At 41.6% G+C, this 23,953-nt stretch overlaps 1 protein-coding gene across 2 annotated transcripts in view; it reads right to left on the bottom strand.

The window, feature by feature from the left end:
* ltk (leukocyte receptor tyrosine kinase) overlaps positions 1–23,953 on the bottom strand; it is a 64,535-nt gene that overhangs the window by 22,789 nt on the left and 17,793 nt on the right. For both annotated transcript variants that reach the window (XM_052086170.1, XM_052086171.1), the window contains exons 3-19: positions 23,261–23,404; positions 22,833–23,061; positions 18,646–18,782; positions 18,177–18,320; positions 16,341–16,490; positions 15,135–15,235; positions 14,893–15,053; positions 12,044–12,138; positions 10,139–10,210; positions 9,762–9,936; positions 8,566–8,716; positions 8,328–8,450; positions 7,476–7,632; positions 3,872–4,057; positions 3,581–3,679; positions 1,503–1,664; positions 1,261–1,371 (exon numbers count right to left, since the gene is read on the bottom strand). In XM_052086170.1, the coding sequence (XP_051942130.1) occupies positions 1,261–1,371; positions 1,503–1,664; positions 3,581–3,679; positions 3,872–4,057; positions 7,476–7,632; positions 8,328–8,450; positions 8,566–8,716; positions 9,762–9,936; positions 10,139–10,210; positions 12,044–12,138; positions 14,893–15,053; positions 15,135–15,235; positions 16,341–16,490; positions 18,177–18,320; positions 18,646–18,782; positions 22,833–23,061; positions 23,261–23,404 (2,397 nt within the window). The remainder of the gene's footprint in view (positions 1–1,260; positions 1,372–1,502; positions 1,665–3,580; positions 3,680–3,871; positions 4,058–7,475; positions 7,633–8,327; positions 8,451–8,565; positions 8,717–9,761; positions 9,937–10,138; positions 10,211–12,043; positions 12,139–14,892; positions 15,054–15,134; positions 15,236–16,340; positions 16,491–18,176; positions 18,321–18,645; positions 18,783–22,832; positions 23,062–23,260; positions 23,405–23,953) is intronic.

The following is a 23,953-nucleotide window of genomic DNA, read 5'->3' as shown; positions in this document are numbered from 1 at the left end:
GGATCAGAAGTGCTACGCAAATGTATGGAGCAAAGTAAGTGCAGTCTCATCTGTAGGGTATTAATTGCCCACTTCTTCATGCCTCTTTTTTTTCAGGTGGGGGAACAGGGGCTGGAATGGAAGCGCTTTAAAAGGAAGAGAACGGACAGGGTCAGAGGAAGATTATTATATGAATAAGGATGGAGGGGCGATGACGAAAGGGTACTCGGGTCATAAACGGAGGACGGACCGGAAAAATGGGTTAAGTGTCCATCTCTGGTCATGTCTAATATACAGCATCTCGGCCCCCCAAATTATGTTGAAGACAAGGGGATATCTACATCACTTTCCAGACACTCTTCAAACAAAGAAAATCTCATTTATTCTTCCCAGCTGTATTTCAAACCAAGAGTGGCATCCACTCACTGTCTTACGCAACTTCATACATCTATGTACACCTACAATGTTCATTGAGGTTGGTGCTGGATATGAACTACAAAAGTGGTGAATATGATCTCGCGGCGAGCATATAAATTAACAGCATGGCAGCGTAGTACAGTAACATTCCGGATAATAATAATAATAATGCCTCATTAGATGTATTAGCAGTGTTTATATATTGATTCTGACATCTCACTCATGACAAAACAATTTAACAGGACAGACATGATGTTAATTCCCTACACAGTATATTCCTATTTTAGGAATTTTAGTGATAGCAAGAATAATAAGTAAAATATCTTAGATCGTGTCGGACTCTAGTTAGTCATAAGTGGCATTTTGCAAATGGTTCTGATCTACACATGTAACAAAACATCAATGCCCTTGGGTGCATAAAATCCAGAAACTGTCATTTTGTGCATTGTAACTAAGACAATAGAAAATGTTTTTCCCTCCTCTTCTGTGAACCACGATCACCGACACTTCCCAAGCTTGGAAACTCTCAATCCAAATGCCAAACCTTTGTTGTCTGTTTTAGAACACGCATGCCATTTACTGCTGCTCTGTTTGCTTTCAAAACGGAATGAACAAGTGGCCGTCACCTAAATGGAGTCAGGTCTCGCTGTATCAGTCCGTGAATCTAGAGTATTTGTATTTCCACATGGTAATGCAATGCCCTCTTTCTAATGCCACCTTTTCCTCTCACGACTTGTGGAGGAGATCACCATGAACAACAATTAGCTTAAGAGTGGGTTTGCTCCCATGGATGTGCGCAGACGCCTCACAGACGATGAAAGGTGGCGGGCACCACGCCAGCGCAAAACTGCCCGAGTCTCTTACTGAGGATGACGCCGAGGCAGATCAACGCCACGCCGCTGACAACGGTGGAGGTGACCACAGCCAGGATCAGTGCGGCCGACATCTGGCCCGGAGGAGGCGAGACTGGAGGAGCTTCAAGATGAAAAAGGCAGGGTGATTTGTGTGTTTAGTGGACGGAAATAATAAGGAGGTAGCTCAACTTCGTGGGGAGTGGACCCAACGATGTTGGACACGCTCACCAACACTTGAAGGTATTTCCTCACCTGCTGTATCAACGCAGGTGACATTATCGCTGGCCAAAATCTCATCGCCGTGGCACAGGCAGAGGAGGAGGTGTGTGTCTTTATCCCGCTTGCAGCTCTGAGACTGACAGTGGCTGCAGTTCAGTTGCACTTTGATTTCACACTCGCCGTGACTCTCCATGGCTTGGGGGAAATGCACAAAACAAAAATCTTCACTCGGTAATACGTTTGATGTAGATGACATTGACATCACTGAGGGTTGTTTCATGGTTTTGTTTTCCCTTAAATCATACTCCTAATGACTTTCATGTCATGTGGACTGTAATTTGAAGTCCTGAAGGAAGGGCAACTAGCTGCATGAGGTTGTGAATTAGTGTGCCACCCACGACATAATCAGAGTCAGATGGCAAGTTGTCTGAAGGAGACAAAAAAAGGTTTGGGTCCACAAAATAAAACCAATCGACCAAACATGTGAGTGTTAGATATTTGAACACAAACAGATGACAGAATGCATCAATTATGTGGAATGCTCAAACAGAGATCAGGATTTACCGTATTTTCCACCGTATAAGGCGCACCTAAAAGCATTCAATTTTCACAAAAGCCCACTGTGCATTTTATAATCCGATGTGCCTTATATATGGATGAATATTCTGATTTCTTGGACAAAGTATTTTAAATGTTCTGTAAAGAGCTTTTTTTTTTTTTTTTACACCTGCAGCGGATGTGAAGACTATATGAATAAAGCTGTGTATTATTGTATTCCTTTAATATAGCTCCATCTAGTGGACGCATATTGCAACTGCAGACAGTATTGTAGCTTCTATTCTGTGCACCTTATAATGCGGTGTGCCCCATATATAAAAACATTTTTACAATTGGCCATTCATTGAAGGTGAAAATACGGTAAAAAAAACTGTGTAGATGTACATGTTCAATCATAGAGGTCAAGGTCATCCGCAAAAGATTGATCGGGCTAATAGGAGTATCTTGTTTGTTGACGACGTTTCGCCTCGAAATCCAAATCACTTCTTTAGATCTCGACTTTAGGTGCGGAGTACCCCTGGGCATTTCCCGTGGGGGTGCTGACAATAGGGTGGGTGCTACGGCTGAACAATTAATCGGTTTCAAATCGACAGCACAAAGTAGTAGAATACAATTTTGAAATTGGAGCACCTGCAGTTTAGGGGGGAAAAAAATAAAACTCGATCAGCCGGTAGGCTTCATCTTCTTTTACATATATGTATATTGTATGTGTGATCGTCTTGATTTGTTTATTTATATAGTGCCTAAATAAATTCAGTGCTTCGAGAAGTGCCATCCACGGATTTACATATCACCGTTTCGTTAAACAATGAGAAAGCCGCAGCCTTGTTTGTATAATTCTTGTGATCAGATTTATGACAGACTGACTCATTTTTTACGCCACACTTGTTTGGTAGAATTTTGTGAAGTCGTCTGAGTGAACGCTGAAAAGACGGCAAGTATTTAGTAAGTTCCATCCATCCGTTTTTCCGAACCGCTTCATCCTCACTAGGGTCGCGGGTGTGCTGGAGCCTATCCCAGCTGTCTTTGGGCAGTAGGCGGGGGACACCCTGAATCGTTTGCCAGCCAATCGCAGGGTACACAGAGACGAACAACCATCCATGTTCACATTCACAACTAGGAACAATTTAGAGTGTTCAATCAGCCTGCCATGCATGTTTTTGGAATGTGAGAGGAAACGGGAGTACCCGGAGAAAACCTAAGCAGGCCTAGGGAGAACATGCAAACTCCACACAAGGGAGGCCGGAGCTGGAATTGAACCCGGTACCTCTGCACTGTGAAGTCGACGTGCTAACCACTGGATACCGGGCCGTATGTAGTAAGTTAACAACTTTAATTGAAGGGGATAAATCCACGGTCTTTCATATTACTTTATGGTTCATTTATCTTTAGTGTCCATGAGTCTTTATTATATCACGTAAACCTATGGAAAAAGATAGAAACAAACTTTTTTTAGTTTAAAGAGGCGCGTCACATCTTTATTTTGATAGGGCGTGTTTATAAATAGCAATTGAACAGGTGAAAATGGGTGGGATGGAATGAGTTGAACTCACCTGCTAGAGGCTGCAGGTAAATCTCCCCAATTGGATTAATGAAGGAGATCCCATCACGTCCATCTGCTTTGATGTCATCCGTCAGAGCAGCATCGCCGCCTATCACAGAGTTGATGTACAAGGGTGGTTCAAAACCTGCTCTATTTGGACAAATGTATGGAGACATACAATGCCATCATACAACATCAACAATGCATTCAACTTCATTCAAGGTCATCTGTGATCAACACATGACTACGTAGATATGAAATGAAACGTTATCGCCAAGTCATCGTAATTCAATATTTTCACCTCTGTAGCCACCTCCCCCTCCTCCGGCCGTGCAGGCGCCACCTCCCCCTCCGAATCCCCCGTAGGTGGACCAACCCAGTTTGGACTGGGACAAAAGGCACGCTGCACCCCCGCCAGCACCCTCTGAGAGCGACCTGCCGGCCACGAGGTGAGCGGTAGGGGAGTCCTTCCAGCCTCCACCACCACCTGGGGAGACACCGAGATCACCCACGCATAATATTACATCATAGTTATGTTAGTTTTGAAGAGCAGGCGACCAACATGAGAACTGGGAGAGTTTCGTGTTTTGTTTTTTTGCAATTGTTATTGTGTTTTATCATTTCTGTACAGTCTATATGAATAGCACTTTGTTAAACTATGGTTGCATTATTGATGTTCTTTTTGAGTAAAGTTAATGGAGTTAAAGAGTGACAAAAAACAAGCAACACATTTCCTGTCTCAGCCAGAGGTAGATGATCGAACACCCGCTTCTCAGAGTCTCCAGGAGTCTCCAATAGCACCACGTAAATCAGTTGCTCATTGCTTTTTTATTTATTTTAAACAAAACTCATCAAAATCACTTAGTTAGCAACTCCTCATAGCCTCTCGCTTGGACGCAATTGGCATTTGCAGAAGAAACACACCCTCAAAAACCGAGCGATTTCTAGTGGACATCTCTTCAGTGTTCTGTTAAGGATAATGTGCATCAAGCACACGGAACATCAATGAACTGAGGCAAAAGATCCACAATGCCTTTGCTGCCAGTGATGAGGCTATGCGACAGTAAACATGCCAATCAAATCAAATCACTAACGGTGCCCAGTAAGAGGCATGATCAACTTCTCTGGGCTTGGTCACTATCCCCCGCAAATGGCCAAGTCACTGAAGCTGTCTAAACTCACAGCACCAAGTTCTAACAAATGGTGTCAAAGCAATACCGACTGGTATTACAGAATAGGATCCAAAACAAATGGCAAATTTGGATGTTGACTAGCAAGGGAAAAACCTTTAACATACGATTCTCAATTTGAAATAATTTATACTGATTTATTCTTTCATTTGCTTTTTTTGAATTGTAAAGAAATTGAGTCACCCTATATTTGATGGGAAAAATGTCAGACCTGGAAACTGTTTCAATTTATGGAAAAATTACTCCATTACCGAAGAGCCCTTTTTTTCTGAGTATTTGGCAGCAGTAGTGCTGGTCAACCCTGATTGGTGTTCCATTTATTGGATTTAACAAGTGGAGCCTGAGGCGTTCATTCAGACAGAGCACACCGACTCCAGCAAACTGAGCGCTGTGTGTGGGAAAATTTATATTTCCTGCTATTCCGCAGAAAAGATAGAGAAACATTCTCATTCAATTAAGAGATTCACATGGCCTCATAGTGGATAACAGGATGGTCAACATAGGCTACATAGATTCAAATGGAACCTATGTAGTCATGTGTGCACTATGCGATCCTCAACAATATGCAAGCCATACAATACAATACAATACATGCTGATTTACACATGAAGTTGTGGTTCTTTGCCAGAACTTGCTTGCTGTGAGAAAACAGGACTGACCACTGCAAAACAAGGTCTACATACGTTCAATCTTTATCAGAATTTTACATTAACCAATCATTTTCGTCACCCCACACTAACAAAACTTGTAAGCATCTGTGTTGTGGTGTTATGTCCCTTTCAGCAACACGTTTGAACACAAACAGTGGAGCAACACATGCAGACAGATAATATAACAATAGTTGCAGGTGTATAGTTTTTATCCTCTGTGAAGAACAACAAATATTACTCAGGAGCTAAGACTGTCTCCATGTACAGTACTCTATAACCATCTATATGTTTGTATTACATTGCTCTCAGGTGGCCAAGGCCTGAACAGCAGAAGGAGCAGCACAATGTACATTGAATTAAAGCAAAAAAAAAAGAGGTTAAAACAGTTTAAGTTCTTTACACTCCATATAATGATGTTGTATCCATGCAGCCATTATCTGACCAATTTATCCTCACAAGTGCCACGAGTGTGCTGAAGCCCATTCCAGCCGTCTGTGGGCAGTGCACCCTGAACTAGTTGCCAGCCAATTGCAGGGCACACAATGACAACCAACCATTTGTGCTTACAATCACACCTATGGATAGTTTAGAGTTTGAAATTAACCTACCATTTTAGAAAGGTCGGCGCAAACCTGAGTACCCGGAGAAAACCCCCACCGGCACAGAGAGAGCATGCAAACTCCACACAGGAAGGTTAGGGGCCGGAATCGATCCCTGGACCTTCATACTGTTACTTGTGTTCCTTACTTGAGTGATGCTGGTTTGCTCGCTGGCTATTGTCGAGGTCCTATTGAACTGAAAACCGGAGTCTTATTTTGAGGCCCTTTGCAGAACACATTATTCACTTCAATGAGCAACTGATCAAAAAAAAAACAAAACAAAAGTAGCAAACTGACACACTGACTGAATGACTGTGTGCAAATTGTTATGTATCATATGATCATTTAAGAAAGGTATGTGTTGTGGGAATTCAATGTTTATGGTTATTACTGAGAACAGTTGAGATTTTTGTTGTTCATGATGTTTTGCAGAAGGTTGAAGTGAAAATTTTATGAAATTCCTTCTGTAGTGCATATGATCTCGACATGCTTATTTTCCATTACGACCCATGAAGTTTACGCTAGGTGTCTAAAGTTTGGGTTTGCTCCAGGTGCCTTTAAAAGTTTTGAGGACACCATATGAGATGTATTCATTCAGCCATAAGTTTATTATTGCAGCTAATTCTCCTACACGGGATGACATTTTGCCTGTACGCTATATTATTGCTCTCCTTTCACAAGCATTGTACAGATTCTTGGCAGACCTCTGCATGACTGAGTGTCATTCTTATTACATTTGTCACCCACTTAACATGTGGCGGAATGCATGAGAAAATCGAGAAGGTGTGTAGTGGAATGCATTGGGTTTGTCTAAACATTTAGGTTCCTGGCCTTGCTTATTGACACGATCAGCAGCATTGCATTGTGTGTTACATGTTTTTGATCTTTGGCAGACAAAATTAGGCAAAACGCAATACCTTGCGAGCATGAGGGCAAAATATTATAAACATCTCCATATGATCGGAGCAACTGTACGCCACTACAAACACAATCATAAACAAATGGTTAAATAATACCTCTCTCACAGTGCCAAAAAATGATTCTTTTATTTGCAAAGGGAGCATTTTTACCCTTAACACACCATTCAAGTCCACTTTGACCCGTTCCGACGTTTAATTAGCAGAGGAATTGTTGACCCTGAAATTTCTCTGAAAGCCACCCAAAATAGACAAAAATGAAATCGTTGAAAAAGTAGTACAAGTAATTTACACTGAACGGTGCATTAACGTTTACTATCCTTATTATAGGAAACATCAATAAAACAACAAACTTGGAGCTAACCGTGCATAAAAAGCAGCCGAAGTGAAAACCTGATTTGATTTCCATTGATTCTACAAATAAGAAGGAAGGAAAACATGACAGTTGGAGGAATTCGAGCTGACATTTCAGAACCCGGTTAGAATGGATGCAGATGATAATTGAGAAGATATGTATGGATTGTTTTTCTATAGCAGCCATCATCTTACCTGCAGCACCACTTTGGCCATTGGTGCTGGGCGTTGTGGTGTTGTTCTCAAACTGCTCCAGTGGTTTCTGATCCAGACTGGACTCCGGGTCTTCCATGTAGGCATTCCCTCCTGCGCCGGCCGCAATCAGCAGAGGAACCATCTCATCTCCCTCCATCTGTTAAAATAGCATCACCTAAATCATTTGGCATTTTCATCTACTCACGTGATATCCTGCTGCACCCACAACTTTAGAGAACCTGAAAATCATCCAATTCAGATTTTACAGAAAGATACTTATGCTCATAATTGACACTGCCAATGGGGTATTCATTTAACAACATGCCCCTTTTTCTAGGACCGGTATAGAACTATGCCCTGTCTGACACACACAATGATTAGAAAATGGAGGAACGGATGGTATAGAACTAATCTGCATCAATCTGAAATGGGGTTCTATGAATAATTTACCCATTCTATGGTTATGTATCATGATGTAATCAACCATTTTTGATACCTCTTCCTGGGTGACACCCCAACAAAGTACAATATATTGTAAAATTAAGATCAATAATAAAATAATAAATAAGTATCAAATGCCATTAGGTTGGCCAGGTGTACCTAAGTTAACTGGTCATTTTGGAATTTGCAAAATAGTACCTGAGTTTCAATAATAATTGGAAGTTTGAATAGCTTTAATTAGTTGAGAAATGTGGAAGGATAAATATATTTCAAAACAACAACAAAAATGGAGAAAATAACTTCACCTTTCTTACAACAATTAAAACGTCTTCAAAGCGGAAATGACCTTTCCTCTTTTCAGTAAGCTTATGGAAATGTTCATGCAAGTCATCTGTAAATGTGACGCGTCACCTTAAAGATGTAGGTAGCTCCCCCTCCTCCGCCTCCTCCTCCAGACCACTCTGTGCTAGCCTCCCCCCTGTTGTCAATCACAGATGACTCCCCTAAGCAGATCTTCTGGGTTTGGGCATTTCTCTACATCAAAAGAGGGGACGACACTCAAGACATTCATTGGAATCCAGGTGATACTTTTGCCTTTTTTCACTTTTTTCCAATCAAGTATATTCATTCGGCTGTAAGTGACACTCACCCCCGGGCACGCATCCTCTCCCTGATGGCCCACTAAGATGTAAAGTAACTCCCCTTTCTCAAGAGGGAACACAGCCGATATGAAGATCCCATGGTTGCGCTGGTTGTGGTTTTTGGCTCCATTCCCTCCCGCGGCGCCGTAAGCCGAGATCCTGAATGATGGAATGATGCAAACGTGTTACCCTCTGGTGGGAAGTGGCGCAGAGTACGGTGATGCCTTGAGATACGAGTTTGATTTGTTCTTTCACCACACGAGCTGATCAACATATTTGAATCTCAAATCATCTTTCGACTTTGAAATGAATGAAAGGACCGTTAATGTGGGCGCTTTAACCCTTCTGTGCACCCTGTCACCTGATAACATGGTAAGCTGTCCACTGTAGTCACCGTTATGCCTGAAAGGGTTAACGTCACATTCACAGTTGGTTAAAGTTAACCGGGTTTTGAACAAAAAGATTACAGTGAAGTTCAAGTTAACAGTCAGTTAAACCTACTCCAGTCGTTCCTCCAGTCGTTAAAACAATAACCCAACTTTTTAAGAACAGTTATTACAGTTTCCGGGCACAGGATGTACTCTGCCACCTTTATTAGTACTATTCATCATGGTGACTTGACATTTAAGACGCATATGATAAGCTCAACGGAACGCTCAGAATTACACATTCATAGCTGGATGTTATATTCCCGCACATTCATTCACGTCCATGTTGCAAGACAAAACCTGCTATTAGAGCCCAAGCTCTATTAAGTCACGACGCCCAGTCTACATTCAGAACCTCTCACCAAACAAAAAAAATATCACAAACAGAAAAAAATGCTAATGATGATCTCATCTCAATTTGCTGACTAATTGACTTGCTCGATGCGAAATGTTGGCCTGTTTAATTGAACAAAGATTATCTCCTCGCAGGAGACCCGGGACGTATTCTTTTGTACGAACGGCAACGGGTGCATACAAAGGTTTATTGTACCTTCTACCAGCTAATGGAAAACCATTTCATTATTCTGCCTGTCATTAGATGTCACTGACGTAAATTTAAATAAATGAACACCTACATGCTGTATATGCAATTGTACTATAAATGAAGCGAATTGTAAATCTCCCACAGCACCTGCTAATGATCTGCCACTGAAAACTGGTAGCATGACACCTTACATGGGAATCACTATTTGAGCAGAAAGCACCATGTGACTTACAGGTATCTGTTGGTGGCAGGGACCCTCCACATTTGCACTCCTTTTAAGGCGCCTTCCTTCCCCACGGTCACGTTGACATTTTTGTTCCTGTAGGTGCTGTCACACTGGGCCTGGGTCGGCCCGTATGGACCGCTGGCACCGCACGAGTTAAAAAACCACGTCCTCAGAGACACTTCTAGAAAACGTTGGACAGGAAGAGAGAAAAAAGTTCCAGGAGGCACTTGGAAGATGGGTGCTAATGCAGAATAGATTAACAGCTTCTCTGGAGGCTTCATGCATCAAGAGACACAGCAGCAAAACAATCCATTTCATGATAATAAGATTTGTCATTCATAATGGATTAGAAATGACGCAGCGCATAGTTTGGGAAAAATCACCTGAAAATGAAGGCTCTGCAACGGGACTAAAGAAATCCCTCAGGTCGGCCATCGGCTGGATAGAGTTGAGATCTGAGATGAGACAGGAACGAAGGGTGTCGTTAAATGTGAAGAATCGCACATCCAATCTTTTTCTTCCAAAAGAAAGTAGGAACATTAAATTGAATGAGCCTGCCCTTGCAGCCACAGGGGGACAAAATATTAGAAACCGCTCACTATATGACCCTACACCGAAGTGAATAGAAAGTGTCTGATGAGCTGGTGCACGGTCACATGTGTCCACCGTCAAAATTGCAATGCTATGAGGCAGTGGTTCTAAAACTGGGTCATAGCTTGCAAAATACTATGGGCAAAAAAATATTTTTGGTGCATCAATAAAACAATCACAACAGACCAGTTACTCCCCTCCTACAGTCGCTTTGGGGCAATGAAATCACTGACAGTATTGTGACAAATCACACAATCCGCACTTCCTTGAAGCATTTCTAGTGCTCTCATAACCTTTTATCATGTAGAGAGAGGCGCATAGATGAGACGAGGCGATCTCGGCAAAAGTTTTCAAATTCAATAAATCACTGTTTATGCAACAGTAGCTGGTTCGCCGCCCTCTGGGCGGCTCATCAGCTAGTTCCTGCGGAAGGCTGGTAAGGTGGGCCTTTGGCCCACAAAAGTGTTGTTGCTTGGTTCAACTTTTTGTTCATCTTCATTGCTTATCGCGAAAATAAAGAGATGTTTAGCTCTACTAAATAACTAACAATTTCATTGCAATGTTTGTGGGTAGACAACATTTTTTCGCTAAGATGCCCGCGCGATCGTTGTGAGCCACTGCCTGAGCGGCGCAGTGGCGGCGCGCAGCGGCGCGGTGAAGTAGGTACGTTTTGAAAAGGGACAGACGGAAGGACAGACCGCGTGCGGGACGACGCGCAATATATATATAGATGTAAGTGGGCACTGTCTTTGAAAATGTATGGCACCATTAAATCCGTAATTGCCTTCAACTGGGCTGCGTGCTTGTCATATACGCAAAACAATGTGACATTAATTCAAATCATGTTGTTTGATTTTTAGAGTGAGCACAATGTGCAAGTCACTTAAGAAAAATGCTCAAAGGTTTTGTATAGTCACTTATTGTCAGTCAAATGGCTAAGTTGGCAACAATGCATTTGCCTTTTGTAAACGACCGTATTTTCCGCACGATCCAGCAGTGCGCCTTATAATCCGGTGCACCTTATATATTGATCAGTTTTCTGATTTCTTGGACGTAGTATTTCAAATGTTCTGAAGAGCACTTTGTCACAGCTGCGACCAGTTGTGAAAGCTCTATGTACTGTAAATAAAGCTGTATTGCATTGTATTTGTCTATGTATTGTATTTGTCTTTAGCGTAGGTCCATCTCGTGGATGCATAACGCAACCGCAGTGACTATTGTGGCTTCTATTTTATGCGACTTATAATGTGCTGCACCTTAATAATGAAAACAGTTTTAAAATCGGACATTCATTGGAGGTGCGCCTGATACTCTGAAACGCCTTATAGTGCGGAAAATACAATAACTCCATTGGCAGTCATGCTATTAGTGGAAGCGGTGCATGTCAGCAACGATTGAAAAATATTTAATTCCATTGAATTTGGTTAAGTTCTCTTATATAAAACAGCACAAATATTTTGGTTGTGATGGGGGTAAAATGTGCCCAGGGTATTTAGGGGTGCAAATGGTAATTATGTTTAATTGGCATTAGGGTTACGGGGGGCGGGGGGAGTCAATGGAGAAAAATTCTCCCATGTAAGGGGCCCCTGTACCTAAAATATTTGAGAACCCTTGTTATACTGTAAGATGGATTAGTCAAGTAATCAAAAGGGTTTGTGGAAAAAGTGGAGGTTTTGAATAATTTCTGTTTTTTTCACCTGTGTCAAAGCAGGTTGCCCCGAGAGCAATGTCATCCAAGGCGACATCAGCACGGGAGCCTTGGAACCAAACAGCTGTCACCATAACACGGAACCTGCACAAAAAACCCGTTCCATATGTGTGGGCTTAGGGTTAGATAATTGTTGCTTTAACTGCACTGAAGTCTAGTCGTTCCTACATTTCTATGTGCTGTACATTGGAGAAAATTTCAACAAAAAGCAAAATAATTCAAAACAATAAAGTTAAAATCAAACAGTAACAAAGCTAAACAATAAAACTAAAATACAATGCAAACAACATGCTGAGTTGAAAGGCAGAGAATAGAAATGGTAATTAGCGTACGCTTATTGTATTGTGTTTCCACCATCATGGTGCCCAAAGCACTTTAGAGAGGCTCACATTAACACACCAATGGGTGACTGCTGCAATTCAAGGCACTGCCAGGCCCACTGGGAGCAAAGTTGGGTAGCAACAGATAAAGGTAGATCACGTCTGAGCTTCCGCTTAGAATTTGGTACCCCCAGGAGCAGCAATGAAACACAGCCATATGACCATCTCAACTGATTTCAGAAACCAGACAAGGATGGCGTGACTCAGAGAGGTAAGTTTGTAAGTTAATTTAAAGATTGGAAACAAATACAAGACTCTTAACATAACATTTAAAGTGCATTGGCAACCAGTGAAGGGAGGCCAATTAGGAGATACGTGTTATCTCTTAGATGCTCCTGTTAAGAGGTGAACAGCAGCAATTGAAGAGTTCTGAAGGAAAACTGGCAGCAATAAAGTGCATGATAGTAAATAAGTAGAGATGTGATAAAGGCAATGATGACTGTTTGAATATGCCCTTGTGTAGGGAAGGGCTTCAACTTTGGCACTGCCCAAAGCTAATAGAGAAAAAAGCGGGACTTGCATCAATTTGTCAACCATCCAGAGATGATGAAAATGGTTTTAAGAAGAAAAAAAGCTCTCTTTTTTTAGTGGCATACAGTACTGTATAAATCTCACTTAAAATCATCGTAGCAATTGAAGGAAGTACAATGTTTTCAGTAAATATAAAGCGAATAGCAGGGGCCCTAAAATGGAACGGTGTGGAACTCCATAAGTCAGCTGTGCAGAGAGGGACTCAGAACTACTCTACCAACATGGAGTGCTTTCTGCCCGGTTGTATCTACAGTAAACCAATCTAAAGCATTATCACTAATGTCCATACGGTGCTTTAACAGAGCCACAAAACTATTATGGGTCTCCCATATCAAATGGTGCAGTCAAGTCCAGCAGAACAAAACACACATTGTCCTCAGAGTCATTTGACAGAAAGAAAATTAAATCTTAATAATAAATACTCTCAATGATGCAGTGTTACAAAACCAAATTGAAAGACCTCCAGGACATCATGCGCATCCAGAAATGACTATTAACATCACTCTGATTGTGGCGACAACAGTCTTTTAGGATTTTTTAAGAAACCTTCAGCTTGTCTGTCTTCCACTTGCGTTCAGCTTTGCAGTATTCCTGTTCAGTTGTGTGAATTATTTCAGTGGACACAGGCTTTGGTTTTGTTTTAGGCTGCTCAGATTTGAATGGTGCCACAGAGTCTAGAATGGTTCAGCAAACCAGGATCAGAGCTCCTCTGTGTTTACAGAAGTTAAGCCAGAGGGACGGCAGAGCTGTTCGAAAGCGGCATAGTGACCAGCAGTGTGAGGCATGAAAAGCCAACGGCTCCGAGCAGGAGGAGTGATTTAATGAAATGCTACATAATTACAGGAAAAAAACAACTGCTAACAGTAACGGCATAAGATTAGAAATCATCATAATTCTTGATCAGAGGCAGTCAGACCATAAGACAGGAAAAGGTTTGTGTGTTTGTGATAAGACACACATTGCATCAAATTAAGTCATTAAGGTTTCATAAGTAAATAAGCCAACGGTTTATCAGGACATCACATGCGAAAAATAAAATCACAACAAAAACGACATGATCATAAGCATCATATATTATAGTTCAAAGTTGGTGGATAGCAGCAGCGTGTTAGTCGGCATTTCAGCTTCACAAGACGAATGCTTCAATGCAACTACTGTAAGTCTCTGACATGAGCTCAAAGATCCAAGAGATATTGGCTATCAGACAGCAGCCAGGACTCAATCTGTGCAATGCAGAGTCAACCTGTGTAATGCCAAGGAATAAAACCCACAGCATCAAATCAAATATTAGCGAATTTTTGCAATTTACTGTTGGGCTCAGTCCCTACCCAGCTCAAACAGCAAGGGTCCATTGTCGCGTGGACAAGGAACAGAAACAATGCATTATGAAAATGAAAATCTATCAAAAGCTTATGTTATGTTTTTGTTTGTTTGACCCTGTAATATAAACATGTTCCTTATGATTACTTCAGATATTTTTTGCGAGTTGAACTCGCAAAGTTTTGACCAATCGACCAGAAGTTTGGAAAATGCTGACTTTAGTGCGTACCGGCTAACTGGCCCTCTGAGGAAAATATGAAATCTGACAAACAAATTCAGATAACTACTGTTCCATGAAGCAAAGGTTAAAATATAGGTTGTACATGTAAGTCAGTGCTTCTGATAACCCACCGCTGCCAAAAAGCAATCTGAGTAGATGCTGCTGATCATGTGTATTCCTCAAAGACAATGTACTAATGTACTATTGACTATCCACCACTTTAGAAATAATCAGAAACAGTTTTTGGAGCTCAATAGGTCCAGCATTGGGTTTTTTTTGCATCTACAAATATGCTATAAAGATTTAAGGCTGAGTGGAAAGCAACAGAATGCTCAACACAGTATTAGCTAGGCTCATAATAAAGTGTCTGGTGTATGAATAAAGTACCCATGATGAAGGTCTGTCAGTTGCAGGACGACATCCTCCCAGTCATCCTTCCACTGACCACGTCCCTCCCAGATCAGCGATGCAGTGGACGTCCCATTCTCCTCTATAGCCACCGCCAAGGAGCCATTGAAGGAGCCAAAGAGATAAAAAGAAAAACGCATCTGCACAAAGAAATGTCATTTCAAACAAGGAGTTGGCATTTAAGGTGTACGATAGGGAAGTAAAAGGTGAAGTAGCGTTACCTGGCAAGTTGTATTGGCGACAAGAGGAGGGAAAAAGGGACTCTTGACAGATGCCTTCTGCAGCGTATGCGTCTCTCTGATCTCCAGAAACAAAAAGTGTCCTGGCGGTAGACAATAAACTTTAAGGCTGGAGTCAAAATTCACCATTTGTGCCTCATTACAACACAGCGAGTGGAAAACCTGAGAATCGAAGATTTTAAATATTTTTCTGAGAAGGAAAAATCTTGTGGGATGTAAATAAATCATCAAATAAATTAAGTGAAATTCAGTAATAATCTCTCAAGGCATACAATCATGTACACACTAATTTATTCATCCATCCATCGCTCCATTTTCTTCCCCTCATCCAATTTCGGTTAACTAGGGCAGTAGCTTTAGCAGGGAAGCCCAAACTTCCCTCTCCCAAGCCACTTTACTCAGTTCTTCATGGGGGATCCCTAGGCATACGAGTGAGCCACACGGACGAGCAAGAGCGAGCGGGCGAGCGAGTCACACGGAGGAGTGAGAGCGAGCCATTTATTGGCCATTTAAAATTTAATGTTGGACAGTCCATGGCAGATTTATTGGAGGGGTGCATGCAGTAAAACTGCTTGGAATAGTCAAAGGTCAAAAATATGAAACGTGTTCGATATTCATTTCAAGGCCAGGTGCGGTAGAAAACTGACCGTAAACTACACGCAGCGAGCTATCTGCTGAGCAAACGGTTTCCGTGTGACTTCTTGCTCGGCAGTGAAAAGCAGGATTGAGCCTATTGTCTCCATCCTGAGTAGCACTCCTTCCCGGATGTGCGTATGTATGTGTAGGTGTGTAATTTCACCGTTGGACACAGACATGTGGGAGCCAACCAGCTGCTGTATCTCCTGCAACAAGTTAGCAGCTGCCTTTTTTTAAGATGTCCTTGAACTCCACCACAACACCATCTCAACAACTCTCATCGTCAAGTTGTTTGTATCCAGTCACTTTCAATATCGTAGTTTGTATTCTATACTCATCCTGCCCTGTTTTGCATTTTCTTCTTTCCTTTCAGGCCATGAATATTAGAACAAGCAAATGGGAAAACAGTCAGTACTGTGGTATATGGGAAGTCATATTCGTACGAGGCTCAGCAAATGAATTCATGGTGTTTGGAACATTGACATTTCGTATGTCAGGAACCTTGTAAAACAAGCACCTGGTGTCAACATGCCCCTTGCACATATTGCTTACCGGGCGTACTTCTCAGGGTGAGGCTGTGCATGTCTTCTCTCTGCAGCAGCTCCTCACCGGCCACCCTCCTCCAAGCCGATTGCTGCTTGGACACGGACCAACCGCAAGCGTCCTGCTCAAATGAGCAGTGTGTGCCAAATGGCAGTGAACCTGAGAAAGACAGCAGATTGCCATTAAAACTCATTGAAACAAAAGATTGCAGCTGCCACCAAGAATCCTATTCCTACCTCAGAATGCTAATTTCCCAGTGGAAGGCGATGAGTGCGTTGTAAATTCAGAATTAGGACACGTGCAATGCTTCAGGGATCTTGTTATTGATACGGCTATGGCAATTGTCGTCATCAGTTTTTATGACTGTGTTTACACCTCACCACAATGGAATTAAAGCAATCAAGAGCTGACTGCCTGTGATGACTTTCCGCTTCAACGGACGAGATATCCATGGCTTGTAGACTTCAGGCACTCACTGACTACTTCCCAGGATTACAAATTGTGGTTATATTTAATCAAAATGCTCTGTATGAAAATGGTGGAATTCCTAAATATGCTATTCATGTGTTATACGCAAGGGTAAACAGTAAAATTCAATTGATTCCAAATTCTCATTTCAATCGGTAATGATGAAAGAGGTTGGGTTTTTGGCGCTCGCATGAAGTGCAAAAACATGGCACGTAGCTTGAAGCCTCAAAAAATGACCGCTTTCACTCTCGACCAATGATTAGATTATTTGAGCCAACATTTGTCATTTAACCTGATGCAACTTTCGAGCATTTTTTTTTTGTTCATTACGATGGCAAAAGTGCCAGTGAAGCAAACACACAGACCAATCATGCGCATTGTAACTACTCCAACGTGACATGACTCAGATAATCAAATTATTTTATTATTCAGAGCAGCTTTGCGAATGGTGCTATTGTGTGTGCGCGTCGGTGTGTAGGTGACTAAAGCTGACAGGCGATGAGGAGAGAAGACAAAAAAAAAAATCCTCATCCTCTTTAAAAAAAAAAAAAAAAAAAGAAGTACATATATGAAATGCTATCAGTAGCTATGAAAAACAAGTATAGGTTGGATATTATATTTGTGCCTTACTTTAAATCACATTATTTGGTATCCAGGGACGTACATATACCCCCTTGTGGTGTTCCAGCATCAGCCATTTTGAGCTGGTTTTGCCTTTTCTTTTTTTTTTATTCATTCATTCATTCATCTTCCGAACCGCTCGATCCTCACGAGGGTCGCGGGGGGTGCTGGAGCCTATCCCAGCTGTCTCCGGGCAGTAGGCAGGGGACACGCTGAATCGGTTGGCAGCCAATCGCAGGGTACACAGAGACGAACAACCATCCATGCTCACAATCACACCTAGGGACAATTTAGAGTGTTCAATCAGCCTGCCACACATGTTTTTTTTTTTTTTCAATTTAACAGTAATTAAAAAGTAACAAAATAGCCTCATTTATTCCTCCTAAAAGTGTTTTGGGATCATAGTGGAATTCATTTGAGCTCTTATAAGTGTTGTTCCCCTCGCTTTGCAGGGCACACAAGCCTCCACCAACGGGGCATATAGACTTTTTATATCCACTGTAAGCTCCTCCTTTGTTCGGTTTGTTGAAGATGTTGATTGTATTAATAGAAAATGATGCATAATTGAGATTTACAGTAAAGTATCCATGACTGTTATTCTTGATTGTGACTAAATTCTCGGCAACGGGTACCATTTTTGGGGCGGAGTTGGCTGAAGCATTCCCTCCCAAAAAATCTCTGTGCACTTGTCTGTTGGTAGTGCATTCCAAATGCATGCTCATTATTGACATGTTATCACTGCCAAATAATCCTTACCGCAGATGAAGCCCTCGTCCTCTCCTAAAGGGCAGTCCGTGTGGAAATCGCACACATGATTTCGCTCGATGCAATACTCAGAGTGTTCACAGTAGAAATTATCGCCACAGTCCACATCCGGTGGGATGACCTCATTGTCTTCATCTTAGGCAGGACAGACAACAGAAAATCACACATCCAAGATAGACGCAAAGAAATGTTTCTTTGATGCATCTACTGATTTGCCTTTCAGCTCTACACGATCAAACATGTTGAGCATAAGAGGAGAGCTTCCACTTATTGTTTCAACGTTACACGTAAAAGTCCCTTTTCTCGGTCAGAATGGTGGATAGCGGTTAGCGTGTCCAGCTTACAGTTTTGTTGTTCGACCTTCTGTGCAGAGTTAGCATATTTGTCACGTGGGAACTCTCCGCTCACCCACAGCCTTGATGAGGATACCCGCTACAGAAAATAGATTCTATGAACTCACCTGACTGACAGTCTACGAAGTGCAGTGAGTCGAGCGCCACAGTGGATCCACTCTGCAAACATCCAGTGTAGCTCAAAGTCACCTGAAAGGGCTCATCCACTGGGCCTATTCGGGTCTCTACAGCTTCCCACTCCGTCCTGCAAAATTAATTCAATTTTTAATGACAACAAAAGCCAATCAGGTAAGGAAGAAGTGAAAAAAAAGCAAGTCAGTGAGCTTCAGTGAGCGAAAAGTGAAAGTGAGAGGACCTCTTATTTTATTATTAAACGGTCATCATAATCAAACTGAGCTTTACTCATGTCTTTCATTTTGACTTGAACAACTATCTATCTCTTGATGTTCCAATCAGTTGTCGCTTACTTTAAAGCAGACTTTATTTGTCTGCTTTGGGGTTCAACATTAATTTTTTTTTTTTTTTTTTTACATATACATGGAGTACAGTACTGTATCTGTTGCTCTATGTGACTCGCTGTTGTTTTGCAGCTTCTGGCGGACCGTTTGCGGACTTAAAAATTAAAAAATATATATATATTTTTTAACCCGTTTATGTCAATTGGATGCTACTTCGAGGATTTTCGTTTATCGCGGGTGGTTTTGGTCCCCATTAACCTCGATAAACGAGGGATTACTGTAATGCGGGGATAATCACAAGGGCGCACCATGCACCGTTCCCTGCTGCAACAAATTGGACAATACGGACAGATTTGGTTGTGGGTCATTTGGAGTAAACTATGTTGGGGATAAGTAGTGCATGGCGTGACATTTTCATGACATGTGATGCCTCCTCAGGTGAGGAGGAAGCGTCAATATGTATTGACTGATCAGATTTGCTACACCTTTAAAACTGCTGAGAGAAAAATACAGTAACCCAATTTTTGCCCAAAATTAGACTGACACACTATTTGGGTCACTTGAACTTTCTGAGTTGTTTTGGAAAAAAAAAACTAAACCTGAATATTTTGATTTGTTTTAATACTGGGTAGTTGTTACTTTTGACCCAGCAGTTTTAACCGTGTAGTATTATGGGTGGAAACTAACGGAAATATAGAGGACAAATTTCGAACGATCAAACTTAAAACTGAAACCAACGGAACATTTCTGTCCTTTTGCGTTGCCCATACCGACAATTATGAATATGTTCATGTTTTGCAGCTTTGTAGGCAAGCAAATGAATGATGGGTACACAATCACAATTGACACACTTGTGCTAATCATAGGATGTAGTTGAAGTACCTATGCAACAGTGTGATACACACCCAAAACTAGACAGACGGGTTTACATGGAGTGTTTCTGTGTGCACATCAGAATTGTTGATTCCAGTCGTGCAGACACTGACCCCCGCCATTGTACAAATGCTTTCCATATGCCACCCACCCTTCTTCTGTCCGGAGAGATTATATAAATTAATTTCCAGGGTCCCTATTGAGAGAAAGATCTGCTTTCATCTGCCCTGAGATGGCTGCACCGTGACATTAAATCAATAGCAAATACCTGTTCTCATCTGCGAAAAAATTCTCCTGGCTTCCCCCCACCCCCACATTGCATTCTGTTTCCACACAGCCACTTGGAACATTGCTCCTCATAAACTCATGAACCAGCAAGCGGACAAGCATTACTCTCTGTGTTATTTGGCCTAAAAACTGCCTTGGCCTTCGACTGCATTAAATCCAAATCTGTATTCTTTTTGCAACGTGCACGTCAAATGCACTAATTCACTCACACACTAATGAAATGTGAACGATGGAGACCTCACTGACCAGCCACACTATTATGAAAACTTACGACATCTATTGATACCCAATACAAGTAACGTAGCAGCAATTCTGCTCTTTCAAGGATGATCATGTTTTGTTGTTTTTCAAGATTATTTGGGTTGGAGCGGTGGTGGTTGGAGCAGTCAAAGCCAGCAAAGCCTTCTCTACTAGCCCGAGGCAGTTGATTACATTTACAACAGAAATTCAATTTGTTCCCAAAAAGTGTGTTCAGATACAAACCCCGATTCCCATCATGTTGGGATGTCGTGTCAAATAATAAATATAAAACAAATAAATAAATATCAACAGAACAGAATGATTTGAAAGTTCTTTCAACCTATATTTGAAACAGGTGAGTGTTATGATCGGGTCTATAAGGAGCATCCACGATTGTATCTTGACGAGTGCAGGAAAACTCAGAAAAATTATCGTCAGGTAACACAGTTGGTCGCTAAATCGACAAACGCAACATAAAACTCGAAAGCCGTGTTTCAAAAGCACCCAACCTCATCTGAGGTCGACTGACAGAGTGGAAAAGTGTGTTATGGTCCCATTTCAAATTGCTTTTTGGAATCACAGACATCGTGTCCTCTGGGTCAAAGAGGAAAAGAACCATCCAAAGCAGTAATTTCATTTTAGAATTATGTTGTTTATAGAAATATCTCTTAAGATACTTTGTTTTGGAGTCATGTGTGTCATGTGTTTTGCACAATTCCCATCTGCATTCAAACAATGAGCGTGGAAAGCAGGGGTCGTTTTCTTTCTTGGCCCATTGAGCAAAAACAATTGTGTCCCACAAATGTGTTTTCTCTCTCCCGTGTCTTGTGAATTTGATGACCTCTGAAGCATAATAAAGCCAGGATGCCACCTGCATTTATGGTGGCGCTGATGTTGCCACACATCTAATTATTTGACTGTGAACCCACAACAGGTGTTTTCAGACACACTTCAGATCCAAAATGTTGGCAAGTTCTGTCTCGAAGGGAAAGTTGGATGAATTTTGGCTCTATCTTATGTTTCTGAGGCACCAAATTGGCTTCTGGAAAGGCAAAGCGAATAAATTCTCGTGTTTTGTACTCTTGGTATCCCTGCTTTTTGCAAGTACGCTTTTGGTTTTGTGATTTGGCTTTTCGCTCGCGTGTAATTTGATACATTGTTTTCATTTGTATTTGCGGTCATATTTTTCTCCCTTGACTTTTGTGCAGGCGCTTTTTGTTATTCGTTTATGTTCTCTCTGGTCCTTATTTTGACCAGCGCTTTATGTTACCTCTTTATCGGTGCGATTATTAGCATTAAAACATATTTTTGTTACGGAGACCTTGTTTACGTCTACGTTTTTGGGATCCAGACTTAACTCTGCTTGTCCGAGTCGTGACAGACACGAGCTTAAGATCGGGGCTACCTGGCATGGAAATCTTGTGCATCTACTTTATGTTTCTTCCTAAAATCAAAACAAAATTGTGAAGTGTCTCCTCTTTCAAAAACTTTGAGCTTTTATTTTTTGTGTGTGTTACAAAAAACCTTTTCAAATAAATCAAACAATAGCTGAATGACTTTTGATTTCACAACTCACTACGCAACGTGGAAAAATAGGATGAAGGTTATTCATTTATATGGTGTTGCAGTCCTCACAGCCACTTGGAGAAAACAAATTGAGTTTGAAACCAAAGAACTACGGTAAATTCTGTAACAGAGTTTTGCCGGAATGATGCCTATTCATGCATCCAACCATCCATCCATTTATCCTTTTTCTATCAATTTAACGTAGCTGACGTCCGGCCAATCGAAGCGGCTCCCCTAATTCTCCTTAAAATCAGTATGATGGAGGTGCACACTCAGCATGACATTGCGGATGTAAAAATGACTCACTTGGGTCCATGGATGACATTGGAACATGCCATATGCGTTTATTCTGGGAAACTGCAAGATCTCCCCTTGCGAATGATTTATTCGCCCGCACATGTGACTTGGGCATTTGCAATTGAAGACAGCCTTGCACACCTGATCGTGCATTTATGCTGAGAGCGTGGGCGTCAGTCTACAAAAATAGGGACTGAAGTGTTTACGAACAGCAATCTTTTTTGCTTAATTGTATTTAAAAAAAAATGATGTACCTTTTTTAGGGGAGGAGGTTGTTGAATGATTTTATTTTATCAAGTTTTTATTTGTTTTAGACATTCACAGAGCACCTTAATTAAACTGTTGTCACTCACGGACATTGACAGATGTAGCTGCATAACATCTCCATTGTCGCGATGGCCAACATTGACATCCTGAAGCATACAGACTCAACAAAAGGGGTGCATGAACTGACCCTTGGGTGTCCCCATGATCATAGCCATTAAATCTGATTTAAAACTTCCAATGGTCAACAATTAAATTTATTTATTATTAATGGTCAACAAAATAACGATTGCATTGTGTTTTCTGACCTGGGGTCCTCTCTTCTCTCAGGCTTGAACACGACGATGTTCGTGAATGAACTGGAGTAAAGTGGCTTGATCAGGACTGTGAGGTTTCCTTGCGATGGCGATGTCTCATAGAGGGACAGATGCAAAACACATTGGTGCGCACTTTTCGGCATGATCGGGCTGGTTAAATGGTACTCGCATCTCTTAGAAGCCTCCGCACCAGGGGAGGGGCTTAGGAGAAGGAAGTGACCTGATAGAATAAAAACAAAGTTTGACGTTAAACAGTCGATATAGAGCTGTTTCATAACAATGTCACCGAAACGGTTTTATCCATGCTTGAGAAAAAGAGTGGACTTGAATATCAATGACAAAGGGCCATAACTGAAAACTGCAAGCTCTTCCCCTATAAATATTTTATGTCATGAAGCACGCAAGTGTGAGACTCTCACCATTAGAGCTCCCCTCTGAGTAGTCCGCCTCCGGCATCCAACCTGCTCGCTCGGTTTGCCGTGCAGACACCGCCGACCAGTCACTTTGCTGACTGTGATTTGATAAAGTCCAGATACAGGGTGACTCGAAATCACAGGAGAAAACTGCAAGATAGGAAGCATGTATCATTCAAACATGTGAGAGTGTAATTCAAAACCAGAATGGAAGTCAGAGGGAAATTACAGTGATGAGTGGAAGTGTTCCTTTTCAAGCCAAAACCCACTCCACGTCTTTTGTCTTTCATCACGCGCATTACCAAATCTTGCATCAATTTAACAAGCTCGCCGCATGTATGCACAAATACTCAAATACAATGGCCGCCAAACTATATGATTTATCAGAAAAGAGGGGGAATTTCTTTTTTTAAGAATCATTAATTCAAGACTGCACATTAATGTACTAGAGTCATTTCATTTGCAGGAAATGTACGGAATGTTAAATAATGAATCACCAACCAAACAATTAGCAGATCCCTTGGCCCGTGCTCTTAAATTCCTTTGGATAAAATTAGGAAACATAACAGCACTCTGTTCATATTGAACGATTGTTTGTGTGCCAATGTCAGAGGCATACAGTTCATTGATAAACACGTTGGTCATGTGACGGCTGGAGAGGAAACTGCCACTTCAGCTAATTTGGCAAACGGATTCCCT

Source organism: Hippocampus zosterae, chromosome 14 (assembly GCF_025434085.1).
Source record: "Hippocampus zosterae strain Florida chromosome 14, ASM2543408v3, whole genome shotgun sequence".
Lineage (NCBI taxonomy): Eukaryota > Metazoa > Chordata > Actinopteri > Syngnathiformes > Syngnathidae > Hippocampus > Hippocampus zosterae.
Note: the sequence above shows the minus strand (reverse complement) of the source record. Positions and strands in the feature narration are given on the sequence as shown.